General features: G+C 44.7%; 1 protein-coding gene across 5 annotated transcripts in view; it reads right to left on the bottom strand.

The window, feature by feature from the left end:
• The window catches only part of PAXIP1 (PAX interacting protein 1), a 93,593-nt gene that overhangs the window by 40,108 nt on the left and 26,461 nt on the right, over positions 1–27,024 (bottom strand). For 3 of the 5 annotated variants that reach the window (XR_005291213.2, XM_043509654.1, XM_038390989.2), the window contains exons 6-8: positions 16,924–17,553; positions 11,554–12,271; positions 10,708–10,802 (exon numbers count right to left, since the gene is read on the bottom strand). Coding sequence is in view for 4 of the 5 variants with exons in the window: in XM_043509654.1 (XP_043365589.1) it covers positions 10,708–10,802; positions 11,554–12,271; positions 16,924–17,553 (1,443 nt within the window). In the remaining variant the exon portion in view is untranslated. The remainder of the gene's footprint in view (positions 1–10,707; positions 10,803–11,553; positions 12,272–16,923; positions 17,554–27,024) is intronic. The other 2 variants (XM_043509653.1, XM_038390991.2) reach the window with 2 other exon arrangements.

The raw sequence follows: 27,024 nt of genomic DNA, 5'->3' as shown, positions 1-27,024 counted from the left end.
GCATACTTGTAGAAGCAAGTAAGTTTTGCAAACAAAGCCAAGTTCTTTCATACATCAATATGACAAGTGTGTTCTCTTGCTTATTCATCTTTAAAAACACATTCATTCATAATGATTTAAAAATGCATTACTTGGGAACAGCTTCTCTTTGTATGAATTTAAAAACGACAGTTAACTGTTCCGTAATTGGTGTTCTTCAAGATGTGTTGCTCGTGTCCATTCCATATTAGGTGTTCGCCACATGCACTGAAAGTTTTTCCCTCAGTGCTATCCATAGAGGACAGGTTTCGGCATCCTCTGGAGCAGTGCGCACAAGTCGCGGTATAAAGGGCACCGCCAGCTCCCCCACACTCAATTCTTTCTTGCCGGAAACTCAGACAGTGGGGGAAGGAGAGCGGATCATGGAATGGACTTGAGCAACATCTCAAAGACCACCAGTTACGGAACAGGTAACTGTCTTTTCTTCTTCAAGTGCTTGCTTATGTCCATTCCATACTAGGTGATTCCCAAGCAGTACCAACGAAGGCATGTAGGAGTTCATGGACGTGTAGACTGCAACACAGCTCTGCTGAACCCAGCGTCACCTCTGGCCAGCTGAGTGATGGCATAATGTGCCATGAACGCGTGAACCAAAGACCACACTGCGGCTCTGCAAATGTCCTGGATAGGAATGTGCGCCAGGAAGGTGGCAGAGGATGCCTGGTCTCTGGTCGAATGGGCCCATCAGGGTAATCCACTGGTGGGCCGCAGTTTGTTTACATTGACCGTCTACAGGCACGGCCGCCCGTAGCTCTCAGTGGCAGCAGTTCGCCGTTCCTGGCCAATGGGAGCTGCGGGAAGAGGCGTGGGCTGACCACTGCTTCCCACAGCTCCCATTGGCCGGGAACAGCGAACCGCGGCCACAGGTTGCCCACCACTGTCGTAACAGGACCGGATACAGGAGATGATCCAGTGGGAAATCCTCTGCGAGGACACGAGAAGGCCATTCATTCTGTCCGCTGTCGCGATGAAGAGCTAGGTCGACCTGTGGAAGGGCTTGGTACGCTACAGGTAAAACCCCACGGCACGTTTGCCGCCTCTTTTCCTCACTAGTGGTGTGTGGCTTGGGACAAAACACCGGGAGGAAGATCTCCTGGTTGACATAGAAGGAAGACACCACTTTCGGTAGAAAGGCCGGATGGGGTCACAGATGAACTCTGTCCTTGCAAAACATCATATACGGCGGCTCTGATGTCAGGGCTTTCATTTCTGACACTCGTCTCGCTGATGTTATCACCACAAGGAGAGCAACCTTCCATGACAGGTGGGAAAGGGAGCAGTAGCCCATAGGCTCAAAGAACAGACCCGTGAGCCTAGAAAGAACCAAGCTAAGGTCCCACGGTAGCACAGGCGCCCAGGCTGGCGGGAAGAGCCTCTCAAGGCCTCTCAGGCATCTGATTGACACGTTGTGCGAGAACATCATCTGACCTTGGATAGTGGGTGGAAAAATGAGATGGCCGCAAGATGCGCCATGATGGAAGAGAGGGCCAGTCCCTGGTTCTTAAGATGAAGCAGGTAATGTAAGACAGATTGTCAGGAGGAGCACGACAGAGAGAGGTTATGCTCAGATGCCCAGTGGGTGAACCTCGTCCACTTGGTCAGGTAGGTTGCTCTGGTGGAAGGCTTCCTGCTTTCCAAGAGGACTTGCTGGACCTCATCAGAGCAAGCCTGCTCCTCTGGGTTCAACCATGCAGCATCCATGCTGTGAGGTGGAGGGAGGTGAGGTTGGGGTGGAGGAAGCACCCATGATCTTGCAAAATCAGACACGGTCGGTCAGGAAGGGGCCAGGGATTGGTTGCCACTGGGTTCAAAAGCGTGCTGAACCAATGTTGGCATGGCCATGCCACGATGACTGATCATGATGACCTGGGCCTTCTCTCGATCTTTTGACAGGACTCTGCTAATGAGCAGGATCAATGGGAATGCATACATCAGACCCTCCACCCCGCCGCCCTCCGACCATGACAGGAGGAAGGCGTAGGAGAGAGAGCCCTTGCCCAGACCCTGCAGGGAACAGAACTGATGACATTTTCTGTTCTGTCTGGTGGCGAACAGGTCCACTTGCAGAGTTCCCCATCTCTGGAAGAGCATTTGGGCTACCTCCGGATGCAGCAAACATTTGTGGGGAGAGAAAAAAGACCTGCTGAGGTGATCTGGTCACATTGGGGAGGTGAAAGGCCTCCAGGTGCATCACGTGCTTGATGCAGAAATCCCACAATCAGAGAAGCCTCTTGACAGAGCTGACTAGCATACTCCACCTTGTCTGTTGATGTAAAACATTGAGGCCGTATTGTGGTCAATACTCTCACCACCTTGCCTGACAGATGCGTCAGGAAGACCCCACAGGCCAAACGTACCACTCTGAACTTCATGACGTTTATGTGCAACATCATCTTCGGGGACCACGTCCCTTGGATCTGTATCTCGCCTAGATGCGCTCATCAACCGATGTCCGAAGTGTCCGATATCAGTTCGACCGAGTGGAGCAGGCTGTCGAACGGAACTCCTCCCAGGACTGCCTTGGGATCGGTCCACCATCTCAGGGAGGTAAGTATCACCGATGGGACGGTAACAACCTTTGGTGATCTTTGGACTGGAAATAGCTGTCATTAGCCACTGCTGCAAGGGTTGCATTCTGAGCTTTACATGGTGGACAACATATGTACATGCTGTCAGGTGGCCCAGCACATGCAGACATACCCTGGCTGTGGTTAGAGGGAACGCAGAACACCCCCCCCCCCCGATGAGGTCCCAACATCATCTGGAACCTCTCCTGCAACAGGAAAGCTCTGGTGCAGGTGGAGTCGAACACCGCTCCAATGAACGCTATCCTTTGCATCGGAACTAACATTGACTTTGACTTCTTGTCATTCACCAATAGGCCCAGGGACTGGCACGTGACCTGTAGCATCGCGATGTCCCTTAGGACTGGAGGCCTGGAATGGCCTTTGACCAGCCAGTCATTGAGATATGGGTATATTTGAATACCCCGATGCCTGAGGTAAACTGCTACAACTGACATGCACTTGGTAAACATCCTTGGTGCTGTTGCTAGGACAAAAGGGAGAATGGCAAACTGGTAGTGGTCCGACCCCACTGTGAAGCAAAGGAAGCTTCTGTGTCCTTGGAAGATCACGATATGAAAGTACACAACCTTCAAATCGAGGGCAGCATACCAATCTCCCGGATCCAGGGAGGGGATGATGGAGGCCAGGGAGACCATGCAGAACTTCAACTTCTTTAGATATTTGTTGAGGTCTCACAGATCCAGGATGGGTCTTAGAAAGTACCGGGAACAGAATCCCTTGTTCCTGTACTCGTGAGGAACTTCTTCCACCACTCCCAGCTACAGCAGGCCCTTCACCTCCTATGTGGAGAGACGAGAAGGGTCCCTGAAGAGGGACAGGGAAGGGATTAGGGGTAGGGCAGAAAGAAACTGGAGGGTATAGCCCTGGGCCTCTGTGTTGAGGACCCAGCGGTCCGAAGTTATCGCGGTCCATGCAGTGAGGAAAAAAAGTAAGGTGGTTGGAGAAACATAGGGAGGATGGATTTGGGGTACAGTCTGGTAGGTCACCCTCAGACGCATCCTCAAAAAACCTGCTTGCCACCCTGCCTGTTGAGTTAGGCGCCCATTTGGGTAGAGGGCGGAGGTTGGTGGCTCTGGAGACATTTGTGGCCTCTGCTCTTCTCATGAACTATCTCCTGCCTGGGTTGGCTCCTTTGACCCTGGGATATTGCAGTTTGAACTGCTTATGGGCTGGACCTGGGATGTAGAGCCCTAAGATTTTCAATGTAGTACAGGAGTCCTTCAACCTATGTAATTTATTGTCTGTCTACTCATCAAACAGCGCTTGGCTATCAAAGGGAAGGTCCTGTATGGACTGATGGGCCTCCCCGTCAACAAACCCAAGAGAAGAAGCCAGAACACCCTCCACATGGAGATGGCTGAGGCCATGGTGCATGCCACGGAGTCCGCCACTTCCGAGGCTGCTTGCAGGGCTGCTCTGGCTGCAGCCTTGCCCTCATCAAGAATCGCCCGGAACTCCTTCCTGGTGTCCTCGGGAAGCGAATCCTCAAACTTGGCCATGGCTTGCCACATATTGAAGTCATAGCAGCCAAGGAGGGCTTGGTGGTTGGCCACCCTCAAATGGAGGATGAATAAAAACTTTGCGTCCGAACAAATCTAGCCTCTTTGAATCTTTATTCTTAGGAGTAGCTTCTGGTTGGCCTTGTCTCTCCCGCTCATTAACAGTCACTACTACCAGGAAGCTTGAGGCTGGGTCTGTACATAAGTACTCATGATCCTTAACCAGCACAAAGTACTTCCTTTCTGCCCTCTTGGAGATGTGGGGCAGGGATGAGGGGGTCTGCCACAGGACGTTTGTGATCTTAGATACCCCTTCATTGAGGGGCAGAGCCACCCTGGCCGGTGCAGTTGAGCAGAGGACATCGAATAGGGAGTCCGACAGTTCCTCCAGCTCCTCCGCCTGGAGCCCCAAGTTAGAGGCAACTCTTTTCAACAGCTCTTGATGAGCCTTAGCATCATCTTGAGGAACTGGGTGAGGGGCCCCTGCAAAATTGCCTCAACAGGCAAAGATGAGGAGGAAGCTGGTGCCATGGGGTCTGACATGTCCATTGGTGGTCCAGCTGGCTGATCCCCGGGGTCTGCATGAGCCTGAGGGGTTCCCTCTTCAAAAATGGCTGACTCTGGGGGAGGGCGGGATACCGAGGCCGACGTTTTGTTCAAGGCCCCTGCCACCACCCTGAGCCCTTGTGAAGACTGGGTAAAGCCCCAGGGGTTACATGAGTACCAGGCAGCCAGTCATTGGCCCTGGGGCCATGGGGTAGTTGGCGGTACCGCTGATGTTGAGGGGACCACTGGTATTGGGTTTTGATCCACCAGCAACGACTCCTGTCCGGTGCTGGAGCTCGAGGCCGAGTGGTTGCTCTCAGATGACCACGAGTGAGTAGATCGGCAATTCTGATCGCTGTGGTGCCAATTGCTGTGCCTGGAAGGGAAACTCTCCACTCGGGACGAGTCCGTTCTGCAGGTCCTTGGAGACCAGTGACGTTCAGCGAATCAGCGACGGCGTTCCAGCAACCTAAGCCTCATGCTGCTCAACCAGTACCAAGATCGGAGAGGGACCGGGACCTGCACTGGGTCAGTCTCCAGGCAGACGTTCCTCCCGACCTAGGGGATCTGTGTTGCGAGGACGCGTACCAGCGAGCCAACAACTCCACTCCTGTGACAGACTGTCTTGGGCCCGTGACCAGAGATGAGCCATGGGTGAAGCACTGGGTGGACTTCTATAGACCTGTGCCAGGTCACGGGCGAGGTGCCTCTTGAATCCTGCAGGCGGTGCCGTGAGTCCGGACACTGGCGAGGGCTTTGCCAAGCTTGCCTCTCCGCCTTCGAGGCCTAGTGGTTCCGTCCCCCATGATGGGGAGTAGTGCCGCTGAGACAGGGAGTTATAGAAAGGACCCCAAAGCGGGTTTACCCTTAGACAGGGATACTGCGGTAGCTGGTGTGGGCAACACCAGGATATCCTGGTGTTGGGAGGCATGAGATGCGATGTCCTGAGGTTGGAGGTTCCACGACCACCACTCCCAAGAGGAGAAGGCGGGTGGTGGTGGTCGGGGACTCTCTCCTCCGGGGGACTGAGTCATCTATCTGCCGCCCTGACCGGGAAAACCGAGAAGTCTGCTGCTTGCCAGGGGCTAAGATTCGTGATGTGACGGAGAGACTGCCGAGACTCATCAAGCCCTCGGATCGCTACCCCTTCCTGCTTCTCCACGTGGGCACCAATGATACTGCCAAGAATGACCTTGAGCGGATCACTGCGGACTATGTGGCTCTGGGAAGAAGGATAAAGGAGTTGGAGGCGCAAGTGGTGTTCTCGTCCATCCTCCCCGTGGAAGGAAAAGGCCTGGGTAGGGACCGTCGAATCGTGGAGGTCAACGAATGGATAAGCAGGTGGTGTCGGAGAGAAGGCTTTGGATTCTTTGACCATGGGATGGTGTTCCATGAAGGAGGAGTGCTGGGCAGAGACGGGCTCCATCTTACGAAGAGAGGGAAGAACATCTTTGCCAGCAGGCTGGCTAACCTAGTGAGGAGGGCTTTAAACTAGGTTCACCGGGGGAAGGAGACCAAAGCCCTGAGGTAAGTGGGAAAGCGGGATACCGGGAGGAAGCACAGGCAGGAAGGTCTGTGAGGGGAGGGCTCCTGCCTCATACTGGGAATGAGGGGCGATCAACAGGTTATATCAAGTGCTTATATACAAATGCACAAAGCCTTGGAAACAAGCAGGGAGAACTGGAGGTCCTGGTGATGTCAAGGAATTATGACGTGATTGGAATAACAGAGACTTGGTGGGATAACTCACATGACTGGAGTACAGTCATGGATGGTTATAAACTGTTCAGGAAGGACAGGCAGGGCAGAAAAGGTGGGGGAGTAGCACTGTATGTAAGGGAGCAGTATGACTGCTCAGAGCTCCGGTACGAAACTGTGGAAAAACCTGAGTGTCTCTGGATTAAGTTTAGAAGTGTGTGCAACAAGAGTGATGTCATGGTGGGAGTCTGCTATAGACCACCGGACCAGGGGGATGAGGTGGATGAGGCTTTCTTCCGGCAACTCACGGAAGCTACTAGATCGCATGCCCTGATTCTCATGGGTGACTTTAATTTTCCTGATATCTGCTGGGAGAGCAATACAGCGGTGCATAGACAATCCAGGAAGTTTTTGGAAAGCGTAGGGGACAATTTCCTGGTGCAAGTGCTAGGGGAGCCAACTAGGGGGAGCGCTTTTCTTGACCTGCTGCTCACAAAACGGGTAGAATTAGTGGGGGAAGCAAAAGTGGATGGGAATCTGGGAGGCAGTGACCATGAGTTGGTTGAGTTCAGGATCCTGACGCAGGGAAGAAAGGTAAGCAGCAGGATACGGACCCTGGACTTCAGGAAAGCAGACTTTGACTCCCTCAGGGAACAGATGGCCAGGATCCCCTGGGGGACTAACATGAAAGGGAAGGGAGTCCAGGAGAGCTGGCTGTATTTCAAGGAATCCCTGTTGAGGTTACAGGGACAAACCATCCCGATGAGTCGAAAGAATAGTAAATATGGCAGGCGACCAGCTTGGCTTAATGGTGAAATCCTAGCGGATCTTAAACATAAAAAAGAAGCTTACAAGAAGTGGAAGCTTGGACATATGACCAGGGAAGAGTATAAAAATATTGCTCGGGCATGTAGGAAAGATATCAGGAGGGCCAAATCGCACCTGGAGCTGCAGCTAGCAAGAGATGTCAAGAGTAACAAGAAGGGTTTCTTCAGGTATGTTGGCAACAAGAAGAAAGCCAAGGAAAGTGTGGGCCCCTTACTGAATGAGGGAGGCAAGCTAGTGACAGAGGATGTGGAAAAAGCTAATGTACTCAATGCTTTTTTTTGCCTCTGTTTTCACTAACAAGGTCAGCTCCCAGACTGCTGTGCTGGGCAACACAAAATGGGGAAGAGATGGCCAGCCCTCTGTAGAGATAGAGGTGGTTAGGGACTATTTAGAAAAGCTGGACGTGCACAAGTCCATGGGGCCGGACGAATTGCATCCGAGAGTGCTGAAGGAATTGGCGGCTGTGATTGCAGAGCCCTTGGCCATTATCTTTGAAAACTCGTGGCGAACGGGGGAAGTCCCGGATGACTGGAAAAAGGCTAATGTAGTGCCCATCTTTAAAAAAGGGAAGAAGGAGGATCCTGGGAACTACAGGCCGGTCAGCCTCACCTCAGTCCCTGGAAAAATCATGGAGCAGGTCCTCAAAGAATCAATCCTGAAGCACTTAGAGGAGAGGAAAGTGATCAGGAACAGTCAGCATGGATTCACCAAGGGAAGGTCATGCCTGACTAATCTAATCGCCTTTTATGATGAGATTACTGGTTCTGTGGATGAAGGGAAAGCAGTGGAGTATTGTTTCTTGACTTTAGCAAAGCTTTTGACACGGTCTCCCACAGCATTCTTGTCAGCAAGTTAAGGAAGTATGGGCTGGATGAATGCACTATAAGGTGGGTAGAAAGCTGGCTAGATTGTCGGGCTCAACGGGTAGTGATCAATGGCTCCATGTCTAGTTGGCAGCCGGTGTCAAGTGGAGTGCCCCAGGGGTCGGTCCTGGGGCCCGTTTTGTTCAATATCTTCATAAATGATCTGGAGGATGGTGTGGATTGCACTCTCAGCAAATTTGCGGATGATACTAAACTGGGAGGAGTGGTAGATACGCTGGAGGGGAGGGATAGGATACAGAAGGACCTAGACAAATTGGAGGATTGGGCCAAAAGAAATCTAATGAGGTTCAATAAGGATAAATGCAGGGTCCTGCACTTAGGATGGAAGAATCCAATGCACCGCTACAGACTAGGGACCGAATGGCTCGGCAGCAGTTCTGCGGAAAAGGACCTAGGGGTGACAGTGGACGAGAAGCTGGATATGAGTCAGCAGTGTGCCCTTGTTGCCAAGAAGGCCAATGGCATTTTGGGTTGTATAAGTAGGGGCATAGCGAGCAGATCGAGGGACGTGATCGTTCCCCTCTATTCGACACTGGTGAGGCCTCATCTGGAGTACTGTGTCCAGTTTTGGGCCCCACACTACAGGAAGGATGTGGATAAATTGGAAAGAGTACAACGAAGGGCAACGAAAATGATTAGGGGTCTAGAGCACATGACTTATGAGGGAGGCTGAGGGAGCTGGGATTGTTTAGTCTGGAGAAGAGAAGAATGAGGGGGGATTTGATAGCTGCTTTCAACTACCTGAAAGGGGGTTTCAAAGAGGATGGCTCTAGACTGTTCTCAATGGTAGCAGATGACAGAACGAGGAGTAATGGTCTCAAGTTGCAATGGGGGAGGTTTAGATTGGATATTAGGAAAAACTTTTTCACTAAGAGGGTGGTGAAACACTGGAATGCGTTACCTAGGGAGGTGGTAGAATCTCCTTCCTTAGAGGTTTTTAAGGTCAGGCTTGACAAAGCCCTAGCTGGGATGATTTAACTGGGACTTGGTCCTGCTTTGAGCAGGGGGTTGGACTAGATGACCTTCTGGGGTCCCTTCCAACCCTGATATTCTATGATATTCTATGATCCTGTGCTGACTGCAGGGCCTCGGGCATCGAGAGGACCTCTAACTGACGAAGGCATGGGTTGGGTGGGCTGGACCGCTCAACCTGCGCTAGGGCCCAACTCCTGGTAGGAGGTATTGAGTTGCCCTCCTCGGGCCTTGGCTCCCCTCCTACCCTCTCCTTCCCCTTGTGGGATGAAGGAGATCTTCCTCTCCCGGTCTTCTTTTGCTGGGGAGGGGGATTAGCGCTGGTCCATCGATGGCGTCGGTGGGGGCTCTGCACCAACACTGTGGTGAGGGCAGAGTCAGACCTCGACTGCTCTAGTGCCAGAGTTAGAGCCGACTCCATAGGAGCACTTTGAGACGGATGTCTCTCTTCTTTTAGTTGGAGGTTTGAAGGACTTGCACTCATACGCGACTTGCTGAGACACTTTAAACAACGATTAGCAGATCACTGATGGGCACTGGTTTCTTGCAGTGATGGCAGGACTTAAAACCTGTGGACCGAATCTAGACTAAACTCCCACTCAGGACTAACCAAGTAAATCATTCTAACACTAACACAGTATGGGAACTTAACTATTAAACTATTTTACAAGAAAAGTTTGAAACACTGAACGAAATGAAAAAAGCTAGCCAAAGCAGCAGACGTTACAGAACCGTCACTGGTGGCAAGAAGGAACTGAGGGCGAGGGGAGCTGGCAGCGTCCCTTATACCGCAGCATGTGCATACCATTCCAGATGGTGCCAGAGCTGGTCCCCTACTGATACCACGGAAGGAAAAACTGCCAACACCGGTGCATGTGGCGAGCACACACTAATATGGAATGGACATGAGCAAGCACTCGAAGAATTATTAGTATTGAATGAAAGGGAAGAAAAACTATAGTTCACACTTTTTCGCTGAACACAAAAGATGCATTCTCATCTTTAGAAGTATTAGAAAAACAAATATGTAATAACTATAGTACTCTTTAGAAAACTGAGCAGGGCTTAGCTATAAATTAACTTAAAAATATGCATTCAGCCTGGATAGTAAAACAAAAGTCCGTACAGAACATTCACTGTAACTGTATTTTATTATGCAAAATTCTACGTGGATGATCTTGGTAATTTTGTCTACCAACCTGTTCAGCAGAAGCTCCGAGAAGATTAGCCTCCTCTCAATTAGAAAAGAACAGGGTTAGGTTTTGCCAATATTTATTCATCAGCAAAGGTGAAAATACATCACTCTCCCATCTCATTCACCTCCACCAGATGTGTGCTTCACAGCCTACTTAGGACCATTTAACTGCTGAAGTTATGTGTGCACAACTTGCCAGAAAATGCTAAACTGTTCTGCCAATAGCATGTTAACTGAGCCATATTGCATATGTAGCATTTTCTATTCCTGTTTTGTCTGGTTAACTCTGTAGTTTAATATTACTGTTTATGTCAAATTATATAACAAAACATCTGGAATGTGTAACAAAGTCTGTAATGTTTTTAAAACCACAATACTTGCAATCTTTGCATTATAATGATTATACTTATCAATCACATTACATTAATTTCGTTCTTTTGAATAAATTGGAATCTTACCCGTTTCCAGGTTGCTAACAGCTGTTTGTCAGACATCTGTTCTGGATAATCAGCAATTGCAAAAACACAGCCCAACAGGAAATATTCTTCTGGAACTAGAACAGTTTGCAGATGAAAGAATAGCAAATTGTAAACTAAAGCAGTCTGGAGGCTACCATTTCAGACCACATTTGTTATATTAAAATTTCCCACTATCAGCTATGGAATAAATGCAATTTGAATTTTCTTTCTTTTTAAAGAATTTAATGCTCAAAGGTTCTAGAATTGGACACCCCAGACACTGAAGTCCTGCTTATCGACAATACAGCTCAAGAAGTGTATTCTCCCCCAATGTGAAATGAAAACTAGGTCAACCAAGAATTATATGCTATTCATTTCACATAAATCACCACCAGTCAGATGGAAAAACTTTTCAGCTGATACCAAGACGGGCAGGAGCTGAAACAGAAATCTAGAAGTGAATGGTAATAGAGTATCAATTTCTCTCATGAGCCATCTAGTTTCCCAAGCCTTTTGAATATTCTTCCTCAACCTCTTTCTTTTTGAAAATTTCCCTCCCTGCCTCTCAAAAAATAAAACTGTGTTTTGCTTTTATATGTACAGTACCCATGGACTAACACGGTAGTCACAGAACAATATATGCATTTAGATGGTAGTGGTGAAAAACAAACAAACCAGAAGATAAAAATATCTCAATGCTTTCACCTTTCATCGAGTACTGGATAGTCTCTAGTTATTATGTGGTGATAGTATATTACATTTTTGATCAAGACCAAAATTTCAACCCAACAAACATTTCATATGATTGGCCATCACTTTCAGGATTATAAATCAATCATTACTAACTCTCTATGGCTGGATCATGTCCAAACAGCTGATGTTGCAGCTGTGGCTGCTGTTGCTGCTGGTGATGTTGCAGTTGCTGGGCGGGCACCTGATGTTGTGGTGGCTGAGATGTTTGAGTCAAATGTTGCGGTGCTTGAGTTTGCATTTGCTGCTGTTGATGTTGCTGATGTAATCGCTGTAAATGCTGCTGCTGCAACTGCTGTTGCTGAATTTGCTGCTGTTGCTGCTGTAGCTGTTGCTGTTGAATGTTCTGCTGCTGTATTTGCTGCAACTGTTGCTGCTGCAACTGTTGTTGTTGTAACTGATGCAACTGCTGTTGCAAGGCATGCTGCTGTTGGAATTGCAGCTGTTGCTGAGGACGGTGAAGTTGTTGCTGAGGATGTAGCTGTTGCTGTGGAAACTGCAGCTGCTGTGCAAACTGGTGTTGCTGATGGACTTGCTGTTGCTGTTGTGAAAACTGATGAGACTGTTGCGGTGGGAAAGATTGTTGAGGAATCTGTGGCTGTTGCTGTTGCTGCAACTGCATAAGTTGTTGAGGTTGAAGGTGTAAAAGAGGGTGGTGCTGTTGCTGCTGTGTTTGATGTTGTTGTTGTTGTAATAAATGTGTTTCTGGAGTTAATTTCACTTGGCTAAACAACACGGCGTTTGTATGTCCCTGTTGGCTATGATTTACTTGTTGTTCTAAACTTTTTGTAGGTGCTGAAAGGGATTGCAAGATCTAGAAAACAAAGATTAACGTTGTGACCTTTAAGATATAAAAATATAAATAACAAATTTGAAAAATATTTAGCTTTTAAAAAAAATCAATATGCCTATGTTTTACATACCTTTCAAAGTAAACAAAATCCTTCATTTATATGCGTTATTACATCATCACTATTAGAGCATTCAAAAATGGAAAGAGCATATTTAAAGGAATAATTGCACTATAAATGGAATAACTAAACTGTAAAGAAAACATGAAAGTTGAAATAACTCCAAAAATCTGTGCTGAAAGTCCCAAATGTCTAGGTTGTTTGGGAAGGGGAATTCAGCGTAGGCCACCTTTTTCCCCTCCAAAAATCTACATGGCACACATGGTAAGACTTTTTGCAGGCATCCCAAAATGGATCATGCTGTAACAGCACAAACGCAAGCAGTCGCAATGCAGTCAAAGGAAGTTGTGATGTTATGAAACTATCTATTCTGATATGTTCTTTACAAAAAAGTTTAAAAGTTGCTAAAATATGGGGGGGGGGATTCCTTTTTAAACTTAGTCTGTCTATGTTAATGGCAACAGTCATATACTTCTGGGGCTTAATTTTCATTTTTTACTTTGCAATTCACAATTAAGAAAGATTGCCTCACACTTAACAGAAGCTCAGATACCATATATATTTAATTTTGTTAAAAAAAGGTACTAGATAACAGAAAAACTATGCAAACTGTCAATAATACCAAAATGTGTACTAAAACAGCAGATACTTTAACATTAATAATCAATCAACTTCAAAAAGCCACAGAAAGATACAGTAGTCTCCATGAACTACTAATCTACAAATTTCATAAAAGTCTTTCAAAACATGAAATATTCATGAAGAGGAATCTAGAAGTTATACTGAAACAATCAAAACTGGTTTACTGGACTACTTCACATATAAAATCTGAATTTACTGATTAAAAAAGACTAAAATAAATTGTATTTAAAGATGGCAAAATAAGATGATAAACTATCCTGTCCCCCCCGGCTTTCTTATTTAGTTCTTTAGCATCTGAAAAAATCAGATATTGTGTCAAAAAAAAAAAAAAAAAAAAAAAAAAGGAAGGTCAGGAAGCCCACTTTCATTTTTGTTTAATACATTTTCACTTTTGGAGCTTCTGTGACTTCAGTCTTCCCATACAATTGTAGACAGAAATTCCTTCTGTGATGGCGCCAGCCATCTTAGTCAATGCAGCACAGTTTATGAAGGCCAGCAACCATCACAGTACCCCACAAGCCAAAAGAAAACATCCCTTATTAAAAGAGATGCCACTACTCAGGGCCGGTACTTCATTTGGTGTCAGGACTGATCAGCAGGCAGTGCAGAGCTGCCCATAAGAGACAGTTATGTGGGCCTATCACTTTCAGATTCTGAACATATCAACAGATAATGAATTAAATTAATTAATTTTGTCATCCCAAATTGCCTGTTAGATACAAAAACACAATTACCCCATTTTACGGATGGAAAACTGAAACATAGAGGAATTAAATAATTGTCTCACGGATGCATGGGAAGCTTGTGCCAGAACCAAGCACTGAACCTAAATCTCCCGAGCCCCAGGTTGGTGTCTTAGGCACAGAACCATCCTTCCTTCTAGAAGCAAATCCTTTTGAGATGACCTCCTGCACAAAGTCTTTACTACAGTAAATTTTATTATAAATGCTTTTTTAAAAAATCTCTGAGATTGTACAGGATTCAGCGGGAAGAGGGAAAACAAGAATTCTAGTGGAAGGGAAATTAAAAGCACAGCCAGCATTAGATTTTCCGTTTCAAATCAAACAGAAAAACACAGAAAATCTTAAAGGTCTGATCCTCCTGTCTTACACAAGATCCCCATTAATATCAATGGTAGTTTTTGCATAAGGGCTGCATAACTGGTCCCAGTTGTGAAACACACATCAGCAACGTCAGTTAAAATTTGACATAGACAGACAAAGAGATTAAAATTAAAGCTTAAGTGAAATTCACATTAGTTATATTTGGTTGTTCTACTACTACAAAAGAGGGAAAAAATATCTGTTTTAAAATAGTTGCTTAGTGACTTCAAAGGCCAAATTATTAAAAAGATCTGCTTGCACATGCATTGTTGTGTATGCATGTGCAATTGAAAGCCAGGTATTGGCAAAAGCAGAAAGCCAAGGAGACACCTAGTGATCTACACACGCGTGTCTGATTTACTCAAGCAATCAACAGTTAAGCATGCACAAAAACTTAGGACTGCAACTTTGTGTGTGCATCTCATGTATCTTTAAATATTATATATAGGTCTAATTTACCTTTGCAAATAAAAACAATTGAGAATTTAGCACGTCATTCCATTTTTCATTTTGTCTGATAGTGCGTAGGCAATGCTATATGGTATGCACTGCTTTGCCCACCAATGGAAAGGCTGTCAGACATTGTAGGCCTCTTCTGATTCCATCTTAAAAGGAGAAGATGGGGCTAGGACAGCGGTCCTCAATCAGGGGTACCAGTATCCCTGGGGGTACGCAGAGGTCTTCCAGGGGGTATATCAACTCATCTAAATCAGTGTTTCTCAACCTGAGGGGGCTGCGACCCCCCTGAGGGTTGCGGGACAGGTTTGAACTGGTGGCAAGTGCAGGGCTGGCATTAGGGAGTGGCAAGCAGGGCAACTACCTGCAGCCCCACACCACAGGGGGCCCCACAAAGCTAAGTTACATGTTTCAGCCCAAGACTGCAGGGCTCGGACTTCAGCCCCACACAGCGGGGCTTGGGCTTCAGGGGTATGGTAGTCTGGAAAGACCGAGAACCACTGGGGTAGGATTTATCATACATTAAAATTATATTTGTTCCTCAATCCCTTCTCATTTGTTTCTCTTATCCACTTATTATATCTTTTAAACTGTAAGCTCCTTGGGGTAGTGACTGTTAGGTGGTCTATGTTTGTGCAGCACTTCGCACCAATGGATCCTGACCTCACGGAGGCCTCTAGAGACTATAATATAAACATTACATAATAATAAGCACACACAGAGAGGATAGCTTTGGAAGGATCCCAGTATGCAAGGAGATCTGTATATTGATTCCCACCTCATCCAAGCACAGAATCCAAAAGGTCCCATAGTCTGCAGGACACACAGCAAACAAAGGTTATATTTCAAGATGTGGGGCAAAACTCTCAGAAGTACCAAAGTGACCTACGAGCCCTAGTCCCATTTTCTAAATTGACTTAGGCACACGGAAGCTTTCAATGTGATCTAGGTTCCTGAGTGACTCAGTCATTTCTGAATATGGGATGTGGCTTCGTATGTCACTTGGGGTATGTCTACCCTGCAATGCAAGCCCAGGGTTCAAACTCAGGCTCAAGCCAAAGCACCCATCTGTCCACACATAAATTGTGCTAACCCAAAAGGTGAGACCCAGAGTCCCAGGACCCCATTGGGGGGTGGGAGAGTTCGAGCCCAAGTCAAACTGGGATCCAGGTTCAAGCCCTATCACTTTGTAGTTTAGATGCAGCTCCACCGGCCTTGTACTCTGGAAGACTACCAAAAGAATCCCATGATCGCATGGGCTGACTTTCTTTGTGCTCTAGATAGTCAAGTTTGGTGGACAGTCAAGTTTTCCCACACTGCACCATGAGCAAAGGGCTAGAGCGGCCACATTTTGGGAGGGCACTAAGAAGTCTGGGATATGGATGATTGGACTCAGTCCTGTATAATGCAGCGTAGCCTCTAGAGCCCTAGTTTTGGAACCAGAGTTACAAATAAGCATAGATGCTCAGGCCCTAGGTTAACAAACCCAGGTCTGCTTACTTGAGTTCCACTAATCCTGGGCTTACACTGAAGTGTAGACATACCCTTAGGCACTTTTGAAAGTTTTACCCTGGTCCAACTGTTGCATATTCAAGTACAATTATCTGAATAAAATGCACTGTCTATAAGAGTCAAATAAAGTCACCAGTACCTTGCCTTTCCCCACTTCGATCCTTTCAACATGCATTCACTGAAATCTAGTAGTGTGTTTATTTCAATGCATAATCACTCATTTCATATTCTTTTCTAGAAGAACTAGATTAACCATAACTATTTTACACCAAAACAATGTGGATTGCACTGGAGATAGAACTTACAAATTAGGACTTTTGCAACTGTACCTTGACTACATTGCATAGCAATTTAACATTACTCAGTAGTACCAAACACTGAAAATGCACAATATGAATCAAATTGCAGCTCTTTGAGAGAGCCATCAACTTTAAAATTTTCTGAGTATAGAACATGGCAATTTATTGCACTGAATAAAAGTATTGAAGGACACAAAGTTTGGTTTAATTAACAGGGTAACTAGCTTGAAGACTGTGAATCACTTTGTGCTCCTGCCAACACTGAAAGCGCCTAATATGAATCTTGGTATCAAATGCTGGAGTTAAATCCTGATTTTTGTAATATCACTATATTCCACCAGTCCAGAAATTTTTCCTTTTGTAAAGCTAAAATACTAATGAATAGGTTTACTACTGGGGCAAAGTTTAATCTAGCTGTATGTAATCTCTATGTAACCTGGGAATATTTTACTCCCCTTCTCATATTTTGAGGATTTTGAAAGGAAACAAAAGTTCTTTAAAATGTTAGCCCAATATTTTGTAAATTAAAAATCCAACACTTACATGTGCTACATTTGATGGTCTATTAATCTGCTGAATATCAGCACTATTAGTAATGTTTCTTAATGTCCGCACTGCTGGACTCCACGTGGTCATCATTTCTGGTCGTTCAGAGCCTTGGGTACCTTGAACGGAAGCCATAATATTACCTCTGATTTCCGGAGGCAAAATATTGCCTGGTACTGGTGGGACATTGGCACATAAATTAATTAACCCAGAATCCTTGCCTTGAGGCAACCTGCGCTTTGCTGCAGCTGTCTGTGGGACTTCAGCTGGTGTCCAGTTCAAATTCCTTTCTTGCTTTTCAGGAGAGGAATCTGAGGAATCATCAAACATCAATTCCCCTTTTGTTTTCTCAGCACTAATAGATTTTGGTGAAAATGCCTGGTCACCCAAAGGTGATCCTTCTCGAGAGGATGCTGGACTTGATAATTTTTCATCAGTACTAGCTTCATTTTGAGAATCTTGTTCTTCATTTTCTGCGTCTTCCTCCTCCTCTTCCTCCTCATATATAATTAGACGTGGATGATAGGAGATCTCTTCTTTTTTAGCTTTAGCAGATATAGAATCTAGTACCCAATCAGGTGTCACAATTTTAATGCTCTCTCGTTTACAAGCGCATGCATATTTTTCCTGTGGACGAGGCATAAGAAAAGACTATAAATAAAATGTATTAGGTGTCCCCTCCCACACATAACTAGAAAAGATTTAATTATTTCTAGTGATATGAATAAATATTAGCTATGAATATGATTTCATATACACTTAGCCGACACCATCACTATCCACTTTTATCTTGGTGTCACAGTGCACATGACTACACTGGAACCCGTAAAACGGCAACAACTGAACATTTACAAATTACACTTTAACGAAACCCAAACTAAGAACCAAGAAAGAAGTGATAAGACATATTAAGTCAAGTAAGGCAACTGCTTTCAAGCAACCAACTCTTACCCTTTCAGTTGAAATCTATCACAACTCGTAATTATTCATTCACTTATGGATGCACTTTAACAACTGCCATGTCATTAGTTTATTATGCCACTAGCTTTAAAAATATTGACAATAACTGTGACAGTGACATTTTTAAATAAAAGATCATTCTTGCTGAGAAGTGGTGCTGAATGGTTCTCATCCTGAGTAAAAGGATTCAAACTATTCAGAAGATATACCAATCTGTTGGATGATAACATCCAGTAACCTCTCTTACCATAGCGTGGCCTGCGTTACACTAAAATATTAGGTCGACCAAGCTATGTCACTGAGCGGTGTGAAAAATCCACACCCTGAGTGGCGGTAATTAAGTCGACCTAACCCCAGTGTAGACAGAGCTAGGTCAATAGAAGAATTCTTCCCTCAACCTAGCTACTGCCTGTTGGGGAGATGGACTACCTATGCTGATGGGAGAACTCTTCCCTTTGACGTAGATAATGTCGACTCTGAAGTGTTACAGCAGCACAGCTATAGTTGTGCCATTGTAGTGTTTCAAGTGTAGACAGGCCCTAAAACTCAACTGTCACTGATGGCATATATTAGTCATCAGATTTTAATATTAACTTAAAATAAAAAAGACAGTAAATTAAAACTTCATATGGCCACACATAATAAAAGTGTGTAACAAATTACAATATAATTTCTTCAAACAAGGGACTTGCATTAAGAACTAATTCAAAACCACTTTTTAAAAACTAGCACCATTTTTATTTTTCAAAGCCCAACAATAATCTGAACAATTTTTTAAACAGTTCCATTCTTGACCAATCATAACTTGGCAAAAGACATTTTTCAAACTTAAAATACTTAGCCTCTGGATTGAAAGAAAGCATAAGAATTTTCAACTGCCAAAGGTAAATGTTTTTAAAAAGTTATAGGTAACTGCATGTTCAGAGCACAAGTGCCTTCTCAATCTTAATCGGAGCACTGCAATAATATAAAACAGCTCCTTAATTAGATACTCCTGTCAGCTATTAAACACATATTTCTCCTCTCTTGGAGTGGAGAATTTCTTTTGTTGTTCACAGTTCGATTTCTCTATATCAAGTGAAGGTTTAGGCTCTTCCAAATGGAAAAGAGAAAAACAGATCAAAACCAAAGTTGTGACAAGCACATTATGTTTTCCACAATGTTTTATAAAGTTGTACAGTTCAAAATCTGGAAACTAGTTTAATAAGTTTAATTTATAATGCATCAAGAAAGACCAAATATAACAGAAATAAATGTAATTTGAACCTAGTTCTTCACGAGATAAGTAAAACCAACACTGATCAGACTGTACCTGTTGATGTTTTAAAGTATTAACATCAGTATCACCATAAGAAAACATTGAAGAAAACCAAAATCTGGCATGTCTTTGAGTAGGAAATACCAATTACTCAATGTTCACTTTATTATTAATGGAAGAGTCCAATATATGAATCGTAAATGTGTTCATGCAAACTAAACTGTGAACTTAAACATTACATTTTAAATAAGACAGGTAAACGAATCACCAATATACAACAAGGGTTTTTAGGCTTTAAAAGCAATCCAGCAGTGACATAATTGCTCTGTGTGTGCGTGCGCATATAAAAAAAATTCTAGCACAGTCACATTCTAGATATTTTCAAAAGGGACCTAAATGAAGTTCAACTAGTGGGAGTTTGGTCCCTAGCATTCTTATACTCCTTTGAAAAACTCAGGCTAAAAGTATACTTTGCATTTCTTTCCTCCATTCTTTGTTGGTCTTCTATATTCAGACTGTATCTCTTCAAGGCAGCGACTCTCTATTTCTATGTATTTTTAAAGTACCTGATACATTCAAATTATGATCCTGATTGGGACCTTTGGATGCTACCGAAATAAAATAAAAATAACTATATTAAAAATCCTAAACATAATCTGAAAGATTTTTTTTAAAATCAACTAATTGTGAGGTTAATATGCTAACTGTCCCAAACACCAGAAGTAAGAGGGCCACTCAACACTGATTTCAAACATTTTCCTCACTTATTAGATCACAGATTGCTGACTCCCATGCCAAATGATACCTGTACCATGTTGACATCAGCGCCAAAAAGGAACCTTAGTGGATCTTATAGCTAGCCTAAGAGGATCGAGTAGTCTTCTCATATGACATGATGCAGCTTTTCATTTTACTATTTTAAATCCCCAAAGCTGTAAACGGTTAAATTTTTTAAAATTTGTGTGTGTGTGCGCGCAAAACCTGACCTTCTACAGGCTGGCTCCATGCTCCAGCACAGTGCTGTAGAAGTTGTGACATCACCAACATAAGGAATGCTGGGGCATCACTTGGAAAAGGGGGCCAACAATCTATTATTTTGTGGGACCTGAAAACAAAGACAAATTCAGAAATCAGTTATGTGTTGCAGGCTCTCTTAAACCTCCTATGTGGGGCTTTTAACACATAATCCTACATTAAGTTGTTGCTTTTAAGAGAATTTTATTTAAAACAAAGTGCAATTTGGTTTGGTGAGCCTCAGTATTTTAAAGGCATTGTACAAAATAAATTTAAGATTCACATTAGAACTATATTGATAATGTGACAATATCTGCAAGTGGCGCTGCTATGCAAAAACAAAATAGCAAGTATTTTAAGAACACAGTGAACCTATAAAATAACTAAGCCACACACGCTAAAAGACCAAATGTGTAATAAAAGCCTTGGACAAAATCCATGAGACTCTAAACTAACCACACTTCCTACCAGAGAATTAAGCAACAGATATCCTATCATTTGTGGCCAATAAAACTGTTCAAATCAGCAGGACAGTCATACTTGTGCAGGAAGTTGCAGTATTCAGATTTAATGCTGCTATTAGTTAGTCTGCTTTATTCTGGGGTGTGCAGACTGTCAAGATTATACTTACCAGTCTTTCTAAACAAAGATGGGCTGCAATGGAGACACTTTGACCTGTTCCATGTGAGGCTTAAGCAACAGCAGACTAATTAAAGGAATTAAGGCACTTCTCTTCCTTTGTGATCATTCTCACTTAAGACTCAAAGTACAAAAAACAAATTGGACACAGAGTACATGATTTTCATTCCAAACCTCATGGAATCTCACTGTGCAAATAACTCTCTCAGGTGCAAATAACTTCAGGAGAAATTTAAATCATTCAGATATTCAAGCACTTAATTTGTACCTCAACTAACAGTGGCCACAAAATTACAACCCCAAAATGGATGCCACTTTTTGAAAATCTAGCACCGAATACTCATTCCATGGTTCTGATTTTGCTGAATTAGTCGTGAGGACTAAGAGCACATAAGATCCTGGGTATCTGAAGGATCCCTAAAAGGAGTACATAGATGGAAGTAAAGGAGAGAGACAGACAGACACACACACACTCCTCAAAATGAAATCTAGACAGTGCAACCAAGGGAAGTAATGGTAACATCCTATTGCTTAAAGCACTTAAATTACATTTTACAATACGCTAATAAGTGTGCTACTATATTATCCTCAGCCTCTCAGATCTCCCCTTCCACAGAGAAGCCAGAACAGCTCTATCTGGGGAATAGGTCATTATCAAGTGTACCAGATTTTCCTAGTCATTAGAAGATAAGAATGTAAGACCGGCCATACTGGGTCAAACCAAAGGACCATCTAGCCCAATATCCTGTCTTCTGACAGTGATTAATGCCAGGTGCTTCAGAGGGAATGAACAGAATAGGCAATCATCAAGTGATCCATCCACTGTTGCCCATTGCCAGCTTCTGGAAAATGGAGGCTAGGGACACCACCGCTGCCCATTCTGGCTAATAGCCATAGTTCCACACCTTAGCAGAATTAGCCTGCCTCTTCCACAGCATGTTTGCCGACTGGCACAGACACACAGGCTTTTGGCGAGAGAAAAGTGCATCAGGCTGGAAGCCAGGACCACAAATTCAAAACTCATCTCTTCTACTCATTATTGTTTATATTTCTCTCTATTAGGCCTATACTCCTACCTCAGTATCAGGCCTCCCCAACAACACTGATTTTACAAATAAGTTACCTGTGGAAATGTAGAAGGTCGCTTCAGACAGAGCTCAGAACAGGACTTGGGTCTCTAACAGAGCAAACAAGTCTCAGTCATACTGCCTTACAAACCCAAGGTGACAAATCTGAGGATAACTCAAGAATTAGAGGTCTGTGCTAGGATTCTGAAGGTCCAGAGTTCAAATCCAGTTTACAGTCCATATGAAGAGTCCTTACGAATGATGGCATCTGATTTTTCCAGCTCTCTTTTTATTTAAGTTTATTTAATTCACACAGTGAGAAAGCTTCCTTTAAAACTGAATTTATTGTTAAAAATCCATTATAATCTATAATAGCACAACGCATAACAAAATACAGGTGCCTCATGTTTAACAGTCTATTACACATTTCTATTGCTTGTATTGCACACTGGTAGATTGGATGGTTGAGAGTTATGGTCCTGGTTCACCACACTCCCCTCCAAATCTACAAGGGAGCCATTGTTAAAATATTAGCTCAGCAGCTTCGCCTCTTACATTGCTCATGTTGGGGCTCAGCACCAGCAGGAGACATTCTGGATTGGCCTAAAAGGCTGTATCTCCTTTTCCTCCACCAGCAACAATAGACTTTCACACCCACGCCAGCTTCCTGACATCAGACTTTTACAAACAGATCTATGATCACTTTACAGATGAACAGCTCTCTGTTCCAAACTGTGCACATTATTCGTCTACATAACATGCATTGTTGTTTCGATTATCCTTGCCTCACCCAATTCCCACAAACCTGCTGCCTCTTGCCTTTAATTAATTAGTTTGTAGACATTTTGGGGTAATGTCTTTTATAGCTCCCAGCACAATTAAGGCCTCTGGATGCTACTGTAACACAATTAGCGTCCCAACCTACCCTAGTCCAAGTTATTCTACTCCTGAAGCAAACCTCAACCTCCCTGCCCACCATGCTCCTCTCCATCACGCTCTCCCTATTTCTATTCTATTTACTCTCTTTCATAATAGAAGAAGAGGATGTTAAATTAAATTGAATGACTTATTTAAAACTGATAAGAGAACAATCTGTGGGCCTCACCCCCACAAGATATCAGAGGCCAAGCATTCAATAGGATTCAAAAAATGATTGTACAGATAATAAGGATACTAGATTTACATTAATAGAATTAAATACCAGAAAGGATACAAACCCTCATGCTCAGGACCGAAGACATAAACACTGCTTGTTTAAACCAGTTAACCCATAACTGTTCACTATGGAGTTTCTTACCCCTTCCTCTGAAGTATCTTGTTCTGGCCACTGTCACAAATCAGATGCTGGTCTAGATGGACTACTGGTCTGACACAGTATGGCAATTCCTACAATCCTATTTCCAACATCAACTTCTCTTTCCAACCCTTTGGTCTCCCTCTCCCTGTCCCAACTTTCTACTTCTCCCTCGGTCTCTATTTCCCTTTCTTACTTCCTTTCATCTGCCCTTTCCCCACTCACTGCCACCTCATTTTAAATATCCCTCCCACACCACATAGAGACAGGAAGACCTCTACAAACCCAAAATAAAGGTAAATGTGGAACCCTCAAAAGAAAACTCATGTTACATTTGTAAGCCTTATCCCCATGACCCCTACCTGCCACCTTTTTCTTTGTCTCCCTTTGTTATGTTGTTATCTTTACATGGAAAGGCACAAAAATGACTTTTTGTGCATTTCTGTAGAGTGCCTGACAGAGTTCTGGGCATTATATATAAAAAGGTATGACAAAGTTCCTCCTCTGCCTTGGTGGCTCCTGTGTTTATTGGTGGATTTTCCCGCCTCAGAGGTTCACTGCAGCCCTCAGTTTGGCCACTTTCATGGTTCAAATCTGCCGTTCACTCAGTTAGCCTCATCACTGGCCAGCAGGAGGGAAGGAAGAAAAACAATCACTGCAGTCTCTGCTGATCCACCTAGTGGATCGGGGAACAGGCCAGAGACCTTCCCCTCTGGTGGAACCCACAGTCCAGTTCAACTCCTCTGATATCAAGCAGGGGGATGGAGGGATGGGGGGAACCCAGGCCCGTCCTCTACTCTGGTTTCCAGCCCAGAGCCCTGTGGATTGCACCTGTCTACAGTGGCTCCAGTAACAGCTGTGTGACAGCTACAACTCCCTGGGCTACTTCCCCATGGCCTCCTCCCAACACCTTCTTTATTCTCACCACAGGACCTTCCTCCTGATGTCTGATAATTCTTGTACTTCTCAGCCTTCCAGTAGTACGCCTTCTCACTCTCAGCTTCTTGCGCCTCTTGCTCCCAGCTTCTCGCACGCACACCACAAACTGAAGTGATCTTTTTAAATCCAGGTGCCCTGATTAACCTGCCTGTCGTAACTGATTCTGGCAGCTTCTTGATTGGCTGCAGTTGTTCTAATCAGCCTGTCCGCTTTACTTATTTCCAGAAAGTTCCTGATTGTTCTGGAACCTGCCCTATTACCTTACCCAGGGAAAAGGGACCTACTTAACCTGGGGCTAATATGTCTGCCTTCTATCACTCTCCTCTCTCTTCTATCAAATCCCAGTTGGCAGCCAAACTAACTTCAGATCCTGATGTTCCTGTTGTGTGTCTGGAGTCAGATAATGGGAACATCATGCTCCAGAAGCATGACAGCATCACTGTGGCAGTGCACAAAATGACATCTTGACCTTTCATCCATCAGCTTGATTCTTTTCCACCCTTGGACCACTCCTTCTTGTTGGACTGATCTATTTCCTCCGCTGATCTAATACAGAAAGTGCTTACAGAACTAAATTTGGGCCAATATTAAATATGTGGAGCTTCCCTCCTTATTTAAACTGGTACTGTACTTCAGTCAGGGTCTTTAACTTCCAGCACAGCCCAGAACTTACTGTAAAGCATGGAATGTGGTTTAACTCACCTTGCTTGTGTAATGATCGGATACCCTAATCTGTGGCCTTACTTGTTGAATTCAATTACAAATTATAAAACAACAACAAAAAAATCACTCTCCTGTAGCCATCTGGCCGGACCCGGTCACAAAGGACAATTCAATTAAAAAGTGTGGAGATTTTTATTCAATAGTTGTTGTTGTGCCCATCCCTGTGGGAACTGGAAACACCACAGATTACGAGTCTAGACTTAGATTTGGCTGGGGAAGAAGATCCACAGTCATTCTCCATCTGTTCTCTTAAGTATTTAATTGAAAGTTCCTTATCCATGGAAACCTATGGAGACAGCCGTAAGATCAGAACTTCACAGCATGCAGTAAACACAAAAAACAGAACAGCCTGACTAAGACTGCTGCAATGGGCTGTCTTCTCCAGGGGTCCCACTAGGTCCATGGCTATTCGCTCGAAAAGGACCTCTATGATGGGAAGGGGTATTAAAGGTGCCTCAAGTGGGGATGGATACTGTGCAGCTGACACTCTGGGCAGGACGCACAGTACCTCCGCACTTCTTCATGTACTCCGGGCCAGAAGAATCGTCGCAGGACTCGTGCCAGGATCTTCTCTACCCCCAAATAGATGACTATGGGCCAGACTTAATACAGTATTCTGGTGTTTTTTAGATACTAAGATCTGCTGTACCTTCTGCCCCTGCAAATCATAGTAGGCCTTCTTGGCCTCCCCACACAGGAATGGAGTGAGGATGCCAGACCACTGTTCTTGGGGCCAAACCTCCCGCAGGGCTGTCCTCTCAAAGGCCAGGAGGTATGCCTCTACATCAACCTCTCGTGTCATTTTCTGTAGCCAATTGCTGACCCGCACGATCTCCGTCCCACCATGGCCGCGGTTCAGCTCTGAAAGAGCCTTTACCTGGTTTACCAGTTCCTGCAACATAGCCCAATCTTGAGCAGCCTGGTCCATCAGCAGGCCATTAGTCTCTTGCTGCAGCTGCACTGCCTCCTGTTGGGCGGCTGCCTGGATACGAGTAGCCTCCTGTTGGGCAGCCGTGGCTTGTATCAGTACCCGCACTACCTCCTCCATTGAGGTGAAAAAAAATAAATAAATAAATAAACCCTCTCTCTTTCCCCCACCCTCCAAACACCCTCCTTCTTCCGCCACGCTGTGCACACCAAATCCCGTTCCTGACACCAGTTGTGACAAAGTTCCTCCTCTATTGGGGGTCTTGCGCTTATTGGCGGATTTGCTCGCCTTGGAGCTTCACAGCAGCCCTCAGTTTGGCCGTTTCGTGAACCCACAGTCCAGGTCAACTCCTCCTGTGTCTGACCAGGAGTTGGGAGGTTTGGGGGGAACCCGGGCCTGCCCTCTACTCTGGGTTCCAGCCCAGGGCCCTGTGGAATGCAGCTGTCTAGAGTGCCTCCTGGAACAGCTGTGCAACAGCTACAACTCCCTGGGCTACTTCACCACGGCCTCCTCCCAACACCTTCTTTATCCTCACCATAGGACCTTCCTCCTGGTGTCTGATAATGCTTGTACACCTCATTCCTCCAACAGTCCGCGTTCTCACTCCCAGCTCCTTACACACGCACCACAAACTGAAGTGAGCTCCTTTTTAAACCCAGGTGCCCTGATTAGCCTGCCTTAATTGATTCTAGCAGCTTCTTGATTGGTTGCAGGTGTTCTAATCAGCCTGTCTGTCTTAATTGTCTCCAGAAGGTTCCTGATTGTTCTGGAACCTTCCCTGTTAGCTTACCAGGGAAAAGGGACCTACTTAACCTGGGGCTAATATATCTGCCTTCTATTAGTCTCCTGTAGCCATCTGGCCCAACCCTGTCACAATATGCATTGAGCTCAAACCATAAAACATAGTAGCTTTTTAGGGCAAAATGTAGGGCTTAGATCCCGCAATACATAGCACATACACAGACCTCTGTGCCTGTGGAAAGCCCCAATGAAGTCAACAGGGCTCCACATCCACATCAAAAATCAGTTTTGTTATGATTGAAGAGAGAGGATTTGTAGGTTTAATAAAAGAAGTGTGTCTTCAGAAGGGGTGCTTAAGGAAGAGGGGAGATTAGGTCAGGAAAGGAGTTTCAAACTTCTGTACCTGAATAAGGGAATCAAAGATATCAAACAGCTGAACTCCTCCACAGGAATAAATGCACCATCAAAAAAGTGTGGAAAAAATACCCAAGATATTTTTCTGTGATAGAAGACCAAAATAATGAAGAAGCCCTAT

Source organism: Dermochelys coriacea, chromosome 2, assembly GCF_009764565.3.
Source record: "Dermochelys coriacea isolate rDerCor1 chromosome 2, rDerCor1.pri.v4, whole genome shotgun sequence".
In the NCBI taxonomy this organism is placed as follows: Eukaryota; Metazoa; Chordata; order Testudines; family Dermochelyidae; genus Dermochelys; species Dermochelys coriacea.
This window is presented reverse-complemented; position numbering and strand designations above follow the sequence as displayed.